This window comes from Xyrauchen texanus, chromosome 4 (assembly GCF_025860055.1).
Source record: "Xyrauchen texanus isolate HMW12.3.18 chromosome 4, RBS_HiC_50CHRs, whole genome shotgun sequence".
NCBI classification, from domain to species: Eukaryota; Metazoa; Chordata; class Actinopteri; order Cypriniformes; family Catostomidae; genus Xyrauchen; species Xyrauchen texanus.
The window spans coordinates 53,914,714-53,931,374 of NC_068279.1; the positions used below are offsets into that span (position 1 = coordinate 53,914,714).

General features: G+C 41.4%; 1 protein-coding gene across 3 annotated transcripts in view; it reads right to left on the reverse strand.

Annotated features, from left to right (window-relative positions):
• The window catches only part of LOC127637737 (astrotactin-2-like), a 749,824-nt gene that overhangs the window by 469,650 nt on the left and 263,513 nt on the right, over nucleotides 1-16,661 (reverse strand). For all 3 annotated transcript variants that reach the window (XM_052118989.1, XM_052118979.1, XM_052118998.1), the window contains one exon: nucleotides 12,168-12,269. In XM_052118989.1, the coding sequence (XP_051974949.1) occupies nucleotides 12,168-12,269 (102 nt within the window). The remainder of the gene's footprint in view (nucleotides 1-12,167; nucleotides 12,270-16,661) is intronic.

Sequence of the window (16,661 nt, forward strand, 5' to 3'; positions counted from 1 at the left end):
TTCAACACCCTTGGACATGAAGGAGCTTAGGAATGCTGATCTCCTGGAACACCAAGAGGGTTTTTGCAATCTAGAACATGCAGATATACAGCCCTTATGCCAGTGCAAGATTCATCATCTGGAATACTCAGATGCACAAAACTTGAAGAGAAGGTTTGCTTGCCAGAGCTAAACCTTATCGCTGTAGTTAACTGCCTGGTATAGGGATTCCGAACTTGGTGTGCCAATTGTCTCTTGTAGTGAGACTTGGTATTTGGTCAATCTTCTACTATCTCTCTGATGGACACTAAGAACATTGGGTGATCTTTCATCCTCTCTCTCTGTGAAGTGGAGACTTAGCATGATGGATGGTTTGTATTCTGTTACATTTCCTACCACTTAGGCTGACGATTCAGAATGTTGATTGTTATTAAGTTATTGCTCCTGAACTCGAACAGCTGGGAACTCAGAACAGAGATGTGTTATAGAAGTGTATCCTTTTAATGACCCTCAGGACGGGGACTGAGGTGTGGTCATCCGAAGGATAGATTTGTACCTTCCTGATGAGGAGATTTCAGTTTGGCAACTTACTGTTTCAGGGTTATGATTGGCTGCTGACATCAGAGGGGGCCCACACATTTTCAGATATAAAGTACTTTATTTCTTTTCCAAAGCTCTTCAAAAATACTCTTGGTATTTTTCTGATGACAGAGAGGCTAAACATGATATTGAAAGATTAAATATTATGCATGCATTCATTTATACCACCATATCTCAATTTGTGTGTACTATTGTGCTAATTGAAAAACTGCAATTTATATAAACAGTTCTGTGAACAACCATGGAGTGAATGTGTGCAGTTGGTGTCCATGTTAGGAATAAAAGTTTGTGTCTTTGTGGCTTCTTTGTTTCAGCTCTTGCCACATGGTAAGATAATGTTGCATTGGGAGGTCTGAATGAATGATCGTTACATTTATATAGTGCTTTTCTGACATAACACTCAAAGTGCTTAACACAGTGAACAGGGGACTCTCCTCAACTACCACCAGTGTGCAGTATCCACCTGGTTGATGCAACAACAGCCATAGTGTGCCAGTATGCTCATCACACACCATATATTGGTGAAGAGGAGAGAGTAGAATTATTGAGCCAATTAATGGATGGGGTTAGGAAGCCATGATTGATAAGGTTCAATAGGGGGAATTTGGCCAGGAAAGGTCTTGAAAGAATTTTAATGGTCCATAGCTTAACTCTGGTCTTAGGTCAAACTTTAGGATGGGGTTTAAGATGTTGCTAAGAAACCACTCATGGACCAATGAGAAGTCTTTTCAAATGTACTGGAAGATCTTTCCTGCCTTGTGAGGGGTGTCTGGCAGTTTTCCAAGCAGCTTATCTGATGGCTATGCTTGGCATTTGTTAGTGTTTGTCCTGCCATGATCCAATCAAAATGTAGCCACTCTTCTTTGCCTTGACAGTTAGTGAGGGGTTCTGCCATAAACTGGCTTCTGGAATGTCATCTGGTCCAATTGTTCTCCACATGCCCAACAGAACTGGTTGAGAGTATGCTGGAAAACAGGATGTGCTTTGTTGGGTTAGGTGGTAAGAAGAGCAGATGGCAAAGACTCAAGAATGGTCTATTTCAAGGGAGTGTCCTTCACCTAAGGTACCATGAGGCTAAATAACAGTTGAAAGTGAGCTGGAATGAAATTCCTTTAAATTACCAAGAAAGCTGGGATGAGTCCTGTGAGTACCCAGTGTACCTCTGTGTCACCCTAGATAGAACCATGTCCTTCAAGACGCACATTAAAAAAACCACATCTAAAGTGTGCACTCAAAATAACATCATCAGCAAACTGAATTCTACTACATGGAGTGCTCATCATCATACAAGCAAGACTACTGCACTAGCCCTCTGCTACTCTACTGCAGAGTATGCCTGTACAGTATGGAAGATATTAGCACATGCATCCAAGCTTGACTACGCCCTCAACAGTACCTGTAGGATGATCCCGGGGTGCCTTAGACACACCAACATGGACAGTCTTTACATCCTGGCAGGTATTGCACCTCCAGATGTGAGGAGAGCCACTGTAAGCAGAAGAGAAATCCCTCCAAGCCAGTCGACCACAGACTCCATGGAGCTACCAGTCAGTGAGAACCTACCACCGGGAGCTGATGCTTCATGGAGATAGTGAAGGTGTTTTAATCACCTGAGGTCACACACCAGACGATGTAAGGTCAGCAAGGTTTAAATGGAGACACAAGCTCTGAATGTGAGACAGACCAACACACCATGGACCACCTCCAGACATACCCTCTGCTGGCCTCACCTTGCCACATGACTGACCTACCAGAATATAACAATGTTGGGAAGAACTGCGTGAACCTATGGATTGACTTTACATAGATTGCTTTGCTGCTGGGCACAATATGAAGGAGACAGGAGGGGCTTTGCACCCCTTATCTACACTCACTAATTCAGGTCTACATGTCCTCCAGAAGTTTGCATTCTGCGAGTGAATGGCATCCCATAGTGTCATATATATATATATAGTTTTTTTTTATTTTTTATTTTATTTTATGTGATAAACTTGTAGAATGACAACCTTATAGACACTTGTAAAGGGATTAAGGGAAAGGAGGAGGCGAGAACAGGCTTGACGATATAAATAATAGTTTAATGATGAACTAAACAAAAAGATATCTGTCCGTAAATCTCTCTCTCTGTCCGCTGCAGTCTCCAGTCAGCCTTTATCCCATTCTGAGGCTTGATTAGTCTGATTAGGGGCCGGGTGTGTGGAAACACGTCCCGGACCCGCCCTGCGCCCTGTCACAACACTATATTGCCGAATGATACTGTTATTACTGCCGGTCCCTATACGCATATTAAGCAGTCTGTGTAGGGCACCAACTCTCTAAGGGGGCACCAGCATACACTAGGGGTAACCAGAAACTTTACCATGCCGTTCCACACGTTATACGTTAGTATATGATAGCAGTCACAGAACACAGACGATCGCCTCGTAGCTCACACCACGTCAGATGATCGCCATAGCACCCACATATCGTCGCTGTCTGATGAAAAGCTCTTAAGAGTATGAAATCTTTTTTTTTCGTATCTTAGTGATCTGTTCAATATATTAATTGAGTTACAGACTCTAGTCTTACCGTTTGTGTTCCCAGAACTCGGTTAGTTATCGATTGCAAGAGTATTTATTTTTGGACATAATCTGAGTTTTCACTTACTATTTTAGACTATAAAAGTCTAGTTGTTGAGTTTGCAGTTCAGTTTCTAGATGCGTTTTTCAGGTCCAACTCATAAATTGCCAGATTTTGTCAGAATTAGCTTTCACATGCGGTTTCGCAGAGATGGAAATCTGGCAATCGTATATGGCTGGTATAGTCTACTTTTTAAAGCCACCTGACATTGTGTGTGCATGAATGGCTTTGGTTGTCAGGGAAATCATAGAGCCAGCACGATGTAGGCAATCTCTTCACTACAATTCAGCTGGACAACAGAGGTAAACTAGTTGACATACTTTGATGGACACTTCTCAAAGCTAATGGAGATAGTTGTTAAACATAGCTATTAGCATAGTTATTCATAGCCTGATTAAACATCTTTTCATTGGTCATTTCAATGCATAATTCAAACAGAAGGAAGTTTAGTCAGTGCATTCCGTCTATGGTTAAAAAGTCAAAATTGTTTCTCATGGGACTGCGACGATAGGCATTCTAGGGGTAGTGATGCAAATTATGTTAAAATTAAAAAAATATTCAACTAAATGTTAAAAAAGTCACTTCAAATAATTGAAGACACCTTAATTGAGGAATACCTACAGTGGCAGATCAAAAGATCACTTCATGTAAAAACGATGTCCTAAAAACTACACGCGAGGTCATTTTTGACTGAAGTAAGTGTTCTAGGGTTAAGTGTTAACTGTTAACTATAATACTTGTATATGTATTCTGGTAAGGATGTTGACACTTATATTGGTTGTCATGCCTTAATTAATGAAACGTTACTCATGCATTAACCAATCGCAATGTATTTATACATTTTTGTGAAGTGACTGTAACTCGGTTACTAATATTCATCACTTCTGCGTGTATTATGACATTGCTGCAGTTTCGAGGGTTCACTAAGTGTGTGTGTGTGCCACTGTCTTCTTATTTATTTCACCCCAGTCACTGAAATGCACATGTTGTTGTCACTTTCCATTGCCCTTTTAGCATCTAAAAGCCACTATGGGTACAAGGTAGATCAGTATCAATTTGTTTTAACAATGTGTGGCAGGGTGGAGGGCGGGGCCGGGTCGTGATCATACACACCCGGTCCCGTATTAGGCTTATCAAGCCTCTGAGGTATAAATGTCGACTGCAGAGGGACGTGCGGGAGAGAGAAATCGTTAACGGACATGTCCGTCATGTGTATGTTTATGTTGTCTTTTAAGTTTACTATTAAAATATGATTTATATTGTCAAGCCGGTTCTCGCCTCCTCCTTTCCATTGAATACCTTTACACTGGTGCTGAAGCCCGGGAAGGAGGAGGGATACGCCGTAGTAGAGTTCTCGCCACTACCGTCCACCCCAACGGAGCAGCCGCGGCCATCTGCCGCGCCTGAAAGAAGACGATGGCCGGCGACCGCGAGGGGAGAAGGGGCTCCTAACTCCTAGAGGGGTGTACGTCAGGCCGGGGGCTCCCCAGCCTGAGAGAACGAGGGAGGAATGTGGCAGGGCGGAGGGCGGGGCCGGGTCGTGATCATACACATCCGGTCACGTATTAGGCTAATCAAGCCTCTGAGGTATAAAGGTCGACTGCAGAGGGTCGTACGGGAGAGAGAGATCGTTAACGGACATGTCCGTCATGTGTGTGTTTATGTTGTCTTTTAAGTTTACTATTAAAATATGATTTACATCATCAAGCCGGTTCTCGCCTCCTCCTTTCCATTGAATACCTTTACACAATGTTTATAATATACAGATTTCATAGCACAGTTATGCACATTTGTCATGTGTAATGCTTCACAATTAATGTGTCAGACCATCTAAACCCCCATGATCATCTAAATGCAAAAATAGAAAACGCTCGTCTTGAAACTTTCGTCATTCATAGTTCTGGTTATTTCATGAATGGATACGTGACTTTTTCTTTTGTTTTCTACAATATGACTTTTTCTAAATTGTGACTTCAGAAATAATGTTTTGTGTCTTGTAATTTGTTGGGGAATGGACTGTTTATTTGTTTATGAATGTTCAGGAGTAGTTTAAAAGACTGCAGGGGTCGGAATGGCACACGTGTCACCATTGGCATGCAGAGGGTCAATTATTGGCATTCAGGCAATAGCGAGATCATTTGTGCGATGCAGAGAGTGGCAAGCACATACTGTATCTACACTTTTAGTGTTCGATCCCTGGAGTGGATGATAGGGGTTTAATCTCTCGCTGCCAGACAGAAGCCACCTCTGATGGATCAAATGTGTCAGTCCATCTGCCTCTTGATGATATACAGTATATAAGTCTATTTACAAAGCATTCTCGCAATAAACTATGGCAATCTCTACTGAATTTCTGTTCATTCCCTTTTAAATGTAGGTTTATTAATTGCATTATTAACTTTTTTCATGCATTAAAGTTATTATTTTGAGCTCCCAATTTACCAGGTCAATTTCTCTTTGAATTAAATTAATTTCTAACTGGAAGACAATGGTCACTCATGGTGGCATGCTGCTATTGTGTTTTGTTCCCAGTTTTGTGCTTCTCCTTCATCTCTCACTTCAAGAAAATACATAAATTTATTCTTATGGATCTATTCATGTGCATTAAAACTATTAAAAGATAATGTAATTGAAATTATAGCTGTCAATTCATAACTGAATAGTAGAAAACTGCCACTTGTATTGGTTTGTCAGTCCAGCCAGAGAATATAGCATTAAAGAGCCCCAATTCTTGCACTTTTCATTCCAAAAGGAATACATTAATTTATTCTTATGGATCTATTCTTATGCATTTACACCTTTATTAGAAATTTAATTGGGATTTTAAGAGTTTGGAGATTGTCGCTCGGCCAGCCACCATTAGGCAGTTTTCTTCCAGTCAGGAATGAATAGCCGATCATACAAGGAGATATTAAATAGCAAGTAAGCTCCATACAAAGGCCTTTATACTGAAGAAAATATGAATAACCCTACATTTAAAGGAAAATGAATAGCAATTTAGGAGAGATCACCACCATTTATTGAGTATGCTTTGTAAAATGTTCAGGAGTAGTTTAGAAGGCTACAGGGGTCAGAAACCTGTGGCATACAAATCACCAATGGCACGCAAAGGGGCAATTATTGGCACACGGGCAAACCTTTCTTTTACTTTAAACTTTTGAACAGTTTGCTCTAAAAATGAAATCCTTGATTCCCCTGTTTATTCTATAAATTGTGATTGTATTCTTCTCATTACATTAAAACTCAGCTTATAATGTTGGCTGTGATATAAGATTATGATGTTAATCATTGTTAACATTGCTACTCCTGCTGCTAAAAAAAAACGGCTCAGATGATCTTCAGCACAAACTAATGAAAGGACATAACAGAATTGTTATTTTTCATCATGTTGAAATGTTACACCAATAAAAAACAAAATGACCAAGGTGACTGCTGTGCTTGGATGTGCTTGGACTCTCAGTTTTTTTTTCCCTTTGGCAGCTGTCAGCCTATGGCAGTGTGGTGCAGTGGATAGTGTGAGGAAATGTGAAATGGAAAAGGACAGGTTCGAGCCTACCATGGGGCAACTTGCAAAGTGGTGTTGATTTCCTTTGCCTGTCACATTGACTCTATGTATTGTGCAATGTGTGGTGCAATGCTTGCCATTTCGGTGCTTGATCATGTAGTTGCTTCCTTTATTATTTTCTAACAAGTCTGTTTTTGCTATTGCTAGAAACATAATATCTGTCACTCACTCGACTTTGTGTCGAGAGTCCCAAACACCTGTGATCTTTTGAGAAAAGGCCAATGAGAATTGGCGAGTGGAATTTGCATGCCACTCCCGGGTATAAAAGGAGTTTGTTTTCTTCGGAGCCGTGCGGTTGTTTCAGCGAGCTGAATCTTCATGCTGTTGGATTTACAGCGCATCACCGTAAGGAGGGCAGAGAACACCCCTTTGTGCTTCGACAGCCTAAAAGAGTATATATTTTTTCAAATAAAAGAGTATATTTCCTCTAAAAGAGTGGCACTGACGGAGAGCTTCTTTTTGAAGATGCCAATCCGTCTGTGTGTATTTCCTGATTGCGGTCGTTACCTCTACGCTTCCGACGGCCATGATCCCTGTCTCAGGCCGACGCGGAGCTGGCAGACATGCTTGCCCAGGTGGCTGCGAGGGTCAGGCTGGAGTGGAAACCTCCACCCCACTCTGAACCCTTGCGTCTTGACGATTGGCTCCTGGGCTCGGAGCACTACTCAAGGCCACGCCACACCCGGTTCCTTTCTTCCTGGAGGTGCACAAAGATCTCACGAGGTCATGGCAGGCACCTTTTACTGCCCGGCCCCGATCTCTGAAATCCTCCGCTCTTAATACCCTTGATGGTGGGGCAGCCAGGGGGTACTCGGCAATTCCACAGGTGGATAAAGCGGTTGCGGTGCACCTGCCCGCAATACACCGCTACCTGGCAAAACTGTCCAAGGCCTGTAAGCTTACATCGTCACCAGCTGCTGAGGCATACAGTGCCGCTGGACAGGCCGCCTCCACCCTGCACATCATGGCTCTCCTGCAGGTGTACCAAGCCAAGGCGCTGAGAGATCTTCGTGAGGGTAGTTCTGACTCGTGATTGATGCAGGATCGGCGCTCGGTGACCGATGAAGGTCAAGGAACGGTCTCTCGGGCAGGCAATGTCCACCCTGGTGGTTCAGGAGCACCACCTATGGATCAACCTGGTGAGATGAGGGAGACTCACAAGGTACGGTTGATGTCCCTGGACTCAGCACGGCCACGAGTTTGGGGTTCAAGCCCCCTCAACGTTGTGTCTTCATCTCTACCCTGCTGTGAGTCCCCAACCGCCAGTACGTCTGACACGATTGTTGCCCGGAGCTTGGAGGCGTTGCTTGTGCCCAACCCAGTGCAATGGCTGACCAGGACCGTCCATCTCGACTATGCGATTCGGTTCACCAGGCATCCGCCTGGGTTCAGCAGCATCAGTTTTACCTCAGTGAAGGGCAAGAATGCTGCCGCCCTGTGTGCGGAGATCGCGACACTTCTGCAGAAGGATGTGGTAGATCCAGTCCCTCCAGCCGAGATGAAGGAGGGGTTCTTCAGCCCCTACCTCATCGTACCCAAGAAAGGCGGTGGGCCGGGGCCAATCTTGGACATCCAAGTACTGAACCGGGCCTTGCACAGGCTCACATTCAAAATGCTGACACTGAAACGCATTTTAGCAAGCATCTGGCATCAAGATTGGTTAGTGGCAGTAGACCTGAAGGATGCGTATTTCCACGTCTTGGTTTTACATCGGCACAGACCCTTTCTGCGGTTACCAGTACAAGGTCCTCCCCTTTCATCTGTCCCTGTCGCCTCACATCTTCACGAAAGTTGCAGAGGCAGCCCTTGCCCCACTAAGGAAAGTGGGCATCCGCATCCTTAAAAATCTTGATGGCTGGCTGATTCTAGCTCACTCTCGAGACTTGTTGTGTGCACACAGGGACCTGGTGGGCCTCAGCCAATTGGGGCTTCGGGTCAACTGGGAAAAAGAGCAAGCTCTCCCCAGTATTTTGGATGGGGTGGTAGTTAGACTCTATGTTGACCTCATGAGTGAGCTCACACAGTTGGTGCTGAACTGCCTAAAGTTGTTCAGGCGAAGAACGGTGGTCCCACTGAAGCAACTTCAGAGGCTCCTGGGGCATATGGCATCCTCGGCTGCAGTCAAGCCGCTCGGTTGATGAATATGAGACAGCTTCAGCACTGGCTTCAGACTCAAGTTCCGAGATGGGCATGGTGCCATGGCACACATTGCGAGGTCATCATGCTGATCTGCCACCTTTTGTTCAGCCCTTGGATGGACATTGCATTTCTGCAGGCAGGGTCCCCTTATTGCAAGTGTCCAGGTATGTCGTGGTTACGACAGACTACTCTAAGCGTGGCTGGGGCACCATGTGTCCCTAGACAAGGTGGTGATTACATTGGCACATCAACTGCCTCGAGTTGCTTGTAGTTGTTTTCACCCTGCGGAGGCTTCGGCCGTTGATCCAGGGCAAGTAGGTGTTGGTCCGGACGGACAGCACATTGACACAATATCAAGTGAGTGACAGATAGGGAACATCCTGGTTACTTTTGTAACCTCCGTTTCCTGATGGAGGGAAAGAGATGTTGTGTCCCTCCTGCCACAACAATGAACTACCCAATGAAACCTTGTCACGGCTCCTCAGCACAAAACCTAAATAAGTGGTTTCGAGCCAGCTCCTTTTATACCCATATGTCCGGGGGAGTGGCATGTAAATTCCACTCGCCAATTCCCATTGGCCTTTTCTCAAAGATCAGAGGTGTTTGAAGCTCCCAAGTGCGACCCCTAGTGTCAATACATCGACACAACATCTTGTTCCCTCACCAGGGAAAGGAGGTTACAAAAGTAACCAGGACATTTTTCTCACAAATCAACGTTATAAACTTCTGTACCGTATATATCTCAACATTAGGTAATATATTAGATTTATTTATTTTTTTGCAAAAGAAAATTACAACCACAAACACAGCTCCAAAATTTTGGAATTATATTTATACCATTGCAACCAACACATGGACAAACATTTTTTAAATTAATTAATTAAAATCTAGGATTGTAATCTTTCATAGTTGTGTCTCTTTGATGTGTGCAGAAGCTTCTTTCTGCTCTTCATCTTTTTTTTTAAGAGTAAACAAAGGCAGAAGCACATTTGCCAACAGAAGGCCTGTAAAGTGCTGTGCAATTTGTTTAATCATGGATTTGTTTTCACAGTGTCCCTGAATGCTGCTGTATTTCTCATTTCAGAACAAGTGGAAGAATATCCATCAGTTCTTCCACTTTATTTGTGTATAAACATATAAGCAGCTTGGGTGCCACTGCAAAGAGAAATCACATCACAATGAGCCGCGGACAGCGTTGTACTGTAAATGCAGCAGCATGACTGAGTTGTAATCTGATTAAAAGTGCAGTGGACATTCAGTGGACTGAATAATGATTCCAATGTGACTTCAATTATTCAGAGCCAAATCCACATATCATGGCATTTATTTATTTTCCGAGGGAACTCTTTTAGAAGAATGGTTATCCCTGTGTCCAAAGTTTTTTTTCTTCTTCTTATTTTTTGTCTGATATTTCACTGTTCCAGATAATTAAGTTATTAGAAAAGAGGAAGATTGCAGCAAACATTTGTTTTGAATAAAAGCTCAGGGTGTCTAAGGCCAAACTTATGGTCAGTATGTCTGGAATGCTCGAATGTAGTCTGTCCACAGTCTACAGTCTAGTGTTCAATAAAAATCTGATGCATATTGTATGTACAAATGGCTAGAGCATTCTCATTCTGACAAACTATCTTATTGTGTGGCTTTACGCAACTTTCGGGAGTCAAGGTGTTTACCAGTCAAACTGGAAGCACATTTTGGACCATTCTGCTACAATAAACACTCAAGAGAATTTTTCACACTTGAAATCATTAACACCGGGTTATTCTAAACCCAAGGTAAACCAAATCCTGTGTTATTCAATTACATGTTTCACAATTAAAAAACATAATAAAAACAAATCTATTTGTTAAGGTAAAGTGCAAGTATACATTGTGCAACATTTATGACTTTCATCACATGACGCATTATGAAGGTTTCGGAAGTGCAGTGTACAGAACAATCACACAAGCATATCTAATTTAAACAATATTGAGTGTTGCGAAGGAACTAACTAAACAGACTGAAAGTTCTGGGAATTTGGTGATACTAAGTCGAAAGTTTTTTCTTACCGAAATTCAAATCACTGCCCCAGTGGGCGAAGCTGGAAGTGTTGTTGGACATTTGGAAAGGTGTGAACTCTAATTAAAAAAATTACCATAATGTGGTGCCAAAAGTGAGCTATATTTTTAGTTGTATGTAATACATTTAACAACAACACATGTTTTATTAACTCTACTTCCAAACCCAAACCCCAACACTAAACTCAACCAACAATGGAGTAAAAAAAAATGTTATAGCGAAAATTAAACCTCTGGATGATGAAGACCATTATTTTATGCTTTACATGGGACCACAACCCATGCCGCTGAGGTTTGTTACTCAATGTGTGACCATTAGTGCCACAGGAAAAGGTAAACAAATTTGAATTTATTCAAAAATGTCTGTTGGGGGAAATTCTGATGTCCCATACGGGTCACCTCTTGTCCCATATTTAAGCACTCAAAATGCTCAAAATGTCCTGTATTGAAGTGTCAAAATGCTCAGGGGGAACAACAGCAGTTTATGCTGAGGTAACAAACAAGATGACACCTTACCTGGGTAAGAAGATAAACATGTTCCAGCTGTCATACGATTTTTATAAAATTCTATAATACTAAATCAAATAACTATGTTCACAATTAAGTTATATAATGACAGACAAATTATATAACATAATCCCAGTCAAAGAGATTCATCTGGAAATAAATAAATAATGAAGTGGGGAACTGAGACAGTTAAATGGCCAGGGGAAGGCTAAGCATCGGTCAGCTTTACACATGCTCCACCTATGGCACTACAGTATTTTGTTGTCTACCGGCCAATGATGATTCTGAGAAAACACGCCCACAGCCGATTATTGTTGCTATATTAAATAACACAACTTCCAAGTTTGTCTGATTGACAGGCAAAACATAAGCTTTTATGTCAATGGTATAGCGCATTTTAGGGGTGCCCCCGATTACTACTTAAAATCAAGCAGAGCTATAGAAATGTACATATTTACAATTAAAGTGTCAAATTCCGAGTACATTCTTCGAATGTAATATGACCCCTCCACAACATCTTGTTTTAATGTCCTTTCGGGGGCGTTCAAGCTTTGATTAGGGGGGTCAACCTGATCAGCATCATCATCTTCATTGGCAGGAGTGATCTTCATTTCTTATGGGAGTTGAGGTAGTGTAACATGTTTTATCTGCCCCATGTGTAAAATGACATATGTAAAGTGTGCAAATGAAGTGAATGTTACCTTTGCTACGGCGACGGCCCCTGTGCTCTGTGTAAAACTTCAGCTGAGTGTCATCATCCATTTTTGAACCAGAATCTCCCTGACGACCAAACACGCCTCCAACTTTATTCAGAGACCGAGAGAAACAGACAAACAGAGAGAGATAGTGAGATTTATTGAAAAAGATCAACTTTATTTCATGTGTCTCTGGTGTGTCATCCATAAAATAAAATGTTTACATTTTCTGACGATGATGTGAGTATAGGCTGGTTTTGCTTGTTAGTACTGGTTTAGTGCTAGTCTAGCAGGTGGACCTTCATAGTCATCCTTCTTTACCAGCAAACCCTAGTTTAAAAGGCTAGTGGAGTTCACCAACACACCAGCATCCATTGCTGAGATACACTAAAATAAGATGGTGAAGAGCAATGCTGGTCTTTTCAGCAGGGGTGCTTGCATGTGCAAATCTAATCACCACAATACTAAATGCTATAGATAGAGTTGTAGGTGGTTTCCAGGGTGTTGCTATGCTATTTTTAGAATGTTGCTATGTGACTGGCTGCTAGGGTTTTCTAGGTGGGCTGGTGGGATTTCTAGGTGGGCTTTTCAAAGGCATTGCTAGCCCAATTACTTCCTGGTTCCCATGAAGTACAACACCTGTGTCTCAGAGGTTGCAAGAAAGAGAAAGGTGATCACAGTTAAACTGATGCACAAATGTCTGATGCGAGATGGCACCTGTCAGTAATTAGGCAGTATGGGGTTGACTTAGGGGTACATAGAGAACATATGGAAGAAAAATGTTATGGTTAGGGTTATCCATGGTTAGTGAACCAATTATTCATTACTCATCTGTGCTTAAAGTATGCAGTGACAGCCATACCACAGTGTGATTTGTCAGACATAGACACACAGTATATGTTCAGACTGTAAATGTAAGCTGTCCTGTCTTCACTGTGTACAATAACAGCTCACTGTTCCGTAGTGATGCCATCTGGACACTTAGGAAGCTGGACATTAACTTTCAGGCACTCGGCAATACAAGAGTAACAGTTTTAATTCTACAAGAGGAGATTTGACATTTGTTTCAGCGAATGTGATGGAAGACTGAGGCCTTGTGCTTAATAACAATTAGTAATTAGGTTTAGTTATTCAGATTTAGATGGTCAGTTGGCTGAGGTAAGCAACTGAGTGCATAATGCTCTCATCCCATAGGAAAGAGAAAATCACAAATGAGATCTCTTTAATATATCAATGCTTTCACCTAGACAGGAATGAGATTAAATAGAGAGCAATCAGAGACATGTGCTTGGACCTCAGACAGACATTGGATCTCAGCCTGTTCTTTTTTGTCACTGGGTATGTTCCAAATCCTAGTGAACTGCCACTGGAAGCAGCATTTTAAGGCATCATGGGTGCACCCCCAATGCAAAGGCTGTTCCAAAAGGTAGGTACATTAATTTAGCTGCCTCCTAAGATATCAAGTTTTAGCCAAATTCTAAGGTAGTGGGGAAATAATAAGAAAAGATGGCGGATGAAGCAACATACTGTATATATATATATATATATATATATATTTATGCTTTTAGAACACTGTGTCATTCCTCTCACATCACCTGTCGCGTATGTGGAGTGTTCCATATCGCTCCCTCACCTTAGTAGGCAGCTGTCTATGTAGGTTTTGGAACAGACCCACTGACTCAATTGATTCGTTAAAAAATATTGAGTATGTTTTCATATTTGAAGTATATTTAACTTGCATTGTTTCAGTGGTGAACAAGAATGATACGTTTACTTGTGATTCATTCAAATCACTGATTTGTTTACAGATGAAACACCACTAGAAACAAGAAGCAGTACAGAGATCAAGTTGTACTGGATGCTTTTGGAACTGTTTTTGCTGGTAGAGAAGAAATATACAAGGTAACACGCCAATTGTTGTCTGAAAAGTAAAGTTATTCAAAATGATTCACTTGTGGTTGATTTTAGATTTTGCCTGTTGTTTTGGACTGTATGACTCTTTTCTTTTGCTGGTTGTGACTGCCGACTGTTTGGATCCTGATCTTGTCACATGCTTTGGATATGAACTGTTAATACATTTGAACTGTTAATAAATCTTCACCTCATTTCCATCAGTCTGTCTGAGTCATTACCCTAAAAGAGCTCAAAAATGTCTCGAACTGTGCTCAAATTGGCTAAGAGTACTCAATTTTCAAATTGGCCAAGAGCACTCGATTTGTTACTGCTAAGAACATACAGACATGCTGAGTCAAGCATGTGAGATATGCTGCTGCTTCTGCATAATTATACATACATACATTCTACCCCACTAAAGCAGATCTATAGACATTTGGTGCTGATGTGGAGGAGGGTTTCAGTGAGAAAACTCTTGTATGGCATTGCCTTGAGATTATCTTACCTGCAAATTATGGTGGCATTGTAGAATTGATATCTGAATTCATATGTTTTAATACAGGAATATAGAAACATAGCTTCCCCATGTTTCACTGGATATTGCATTCTTTTCTCTAAAACAGGTTTGTGCCCACATGCAGTTTTGAACAGGTAATATGTAGTAATTTGGATTACTAAGATTGTTTTAGTTTCTTTTATTATTATTTCTATTTTTTTATGAAAAGGCACAATGGGGCTATAGGCCCTCCAATGGTAAAAAGCCCATTGAATTTAATTTTCTCCAAAATGATTAGATGGCATAAATAACTATAACAGCACATTCACAAACCCCTGTGACAGTGCAACAAATTGTTCGACATCAGTTGGAAGAAATGGATTTGTTACAATGAATGTGCAAAGTGGGCCCATTTTAACTGCTGGAAAGGCAATAGAGATTAATTTGTGTTATAGACATTTATTAAAATAGGAACTCATTTTCCACAAGCAGAATAAATCAGAAATTGTTGTACTATTGAGATAATATGAAATGCCCAAAGTGATTGAAATAAACATAACATTAAGACATCATTTGCAGATTTTTTTCAAACTTAATTGTTTTTTAATTATTATTATTACTATTTTAAAATTATGTTAATTCATTAATATTCAGACTGTAATTTTTTTCCAAATCATTACACACTGCGGGACCACAACAAAACAGATTCTCATTAAAAGGATAGTTCACCCAAAAATGAAAATTCTCCAATAATTTACTCACCCTCATGCATCCCAGATGTGTATGACTTTTTTTATTCATCTTCTGCACACAAACTAAGATTTTTAGAAGAATATCTCAGCTCCGCAGGTCCTCACAATGCGTGTGAATGAGTGCCAATATTTGACACCCCAAAAATCACATGAAGGCATCATAAAAGTAATCTATATGACTCAAGAGGTTAAATCCCTATCTTCAGACACGATAGGTTAGGTGTGGGTGAGAAACATCAATATTTAATGTTATTTTTTTGCTAGAAATTCTTCTCCCTGAACAGTAGGGGGTGATATTCATGATAATGACGAGAGAATTTTAAATTTTGGATGAATTATTCCTTTAAGGGGTTCTTTACTTAGGGTGGCCAGACATCCCATATTTCCTGGGACAGTCACGTATTTAAAGACTATTTCTAGTGTCCCGACTTATTCTGAAATATCGTGTTTTGTCCTGTATTTTCCCCTGTTTCCCCAGAGCCTAGTAAAGTGAGGTGTGAGATTTGTGGAGTTCACTTTTCCATCGCCCATGGAGGACGCACCGATACAAAATACAAAAAAGCATGTGGCTGCTGCTAAAATTAAGTGTGCCACACCAAGTGTTATCGATTTTTGGTGAAGCAAAGTTCTGAATCTGACAAGGTGCTCGCAAGTGAAGGACTTTTTGCTTCATCATTCTGTTGCGCACGTCCATAGCTTTGCACATTCATGACCTGAGAAAAGTTTTGCTGGCCAGGCTGGAGGAATCACTCATACCCTCTGACATTAAAAAACTGTTGGATGCCCTGGTTGAAGCTGGTGACATGTGAGCGGATGATTTCTTTTGTGCAGTAAGAAACTTTTATTCAGCATTGGTGGATTACCTCCAAAATTGGAGCCACAAGAAAAACTTGAGTGTGCCGTACTGAGAGACATCCCAGAGTGAAAAGACTTTCAGAGCAGTCTCGAACACTTCTACTCCAGAATCCCTGCTCTCAGATTGATTGAGGAAACTACGCTCTTTGATGAGTGGGCTTTTGTGAACAACATTGTCACTCGTCGCATCACTGAGTGGAACATTAACAAGACGGCTGTGTCTGAGAGATGGACAGATGTTTTTCGTGAGCTGGAGAGCAAGACCATCAACTTAAGAGTCTTAGCCAAGGTCATGGGGTTTGTTTTATGCCTGCCCGGGGAGCGTGTTCTCATTAATGAATGCAGCATGGACACTGGATAAATCTCGACTTAGCATAACAGTCAGGAAGGCAATGGTTTTGTAGGTCTTAATTTTGGACTGGACTGCTCTTCATTTTACAATAAACTCTTGATAGGCAAGTGAACTCAGAAAAATTGTCAGGGAAAAGTACAAGGTGACAACAG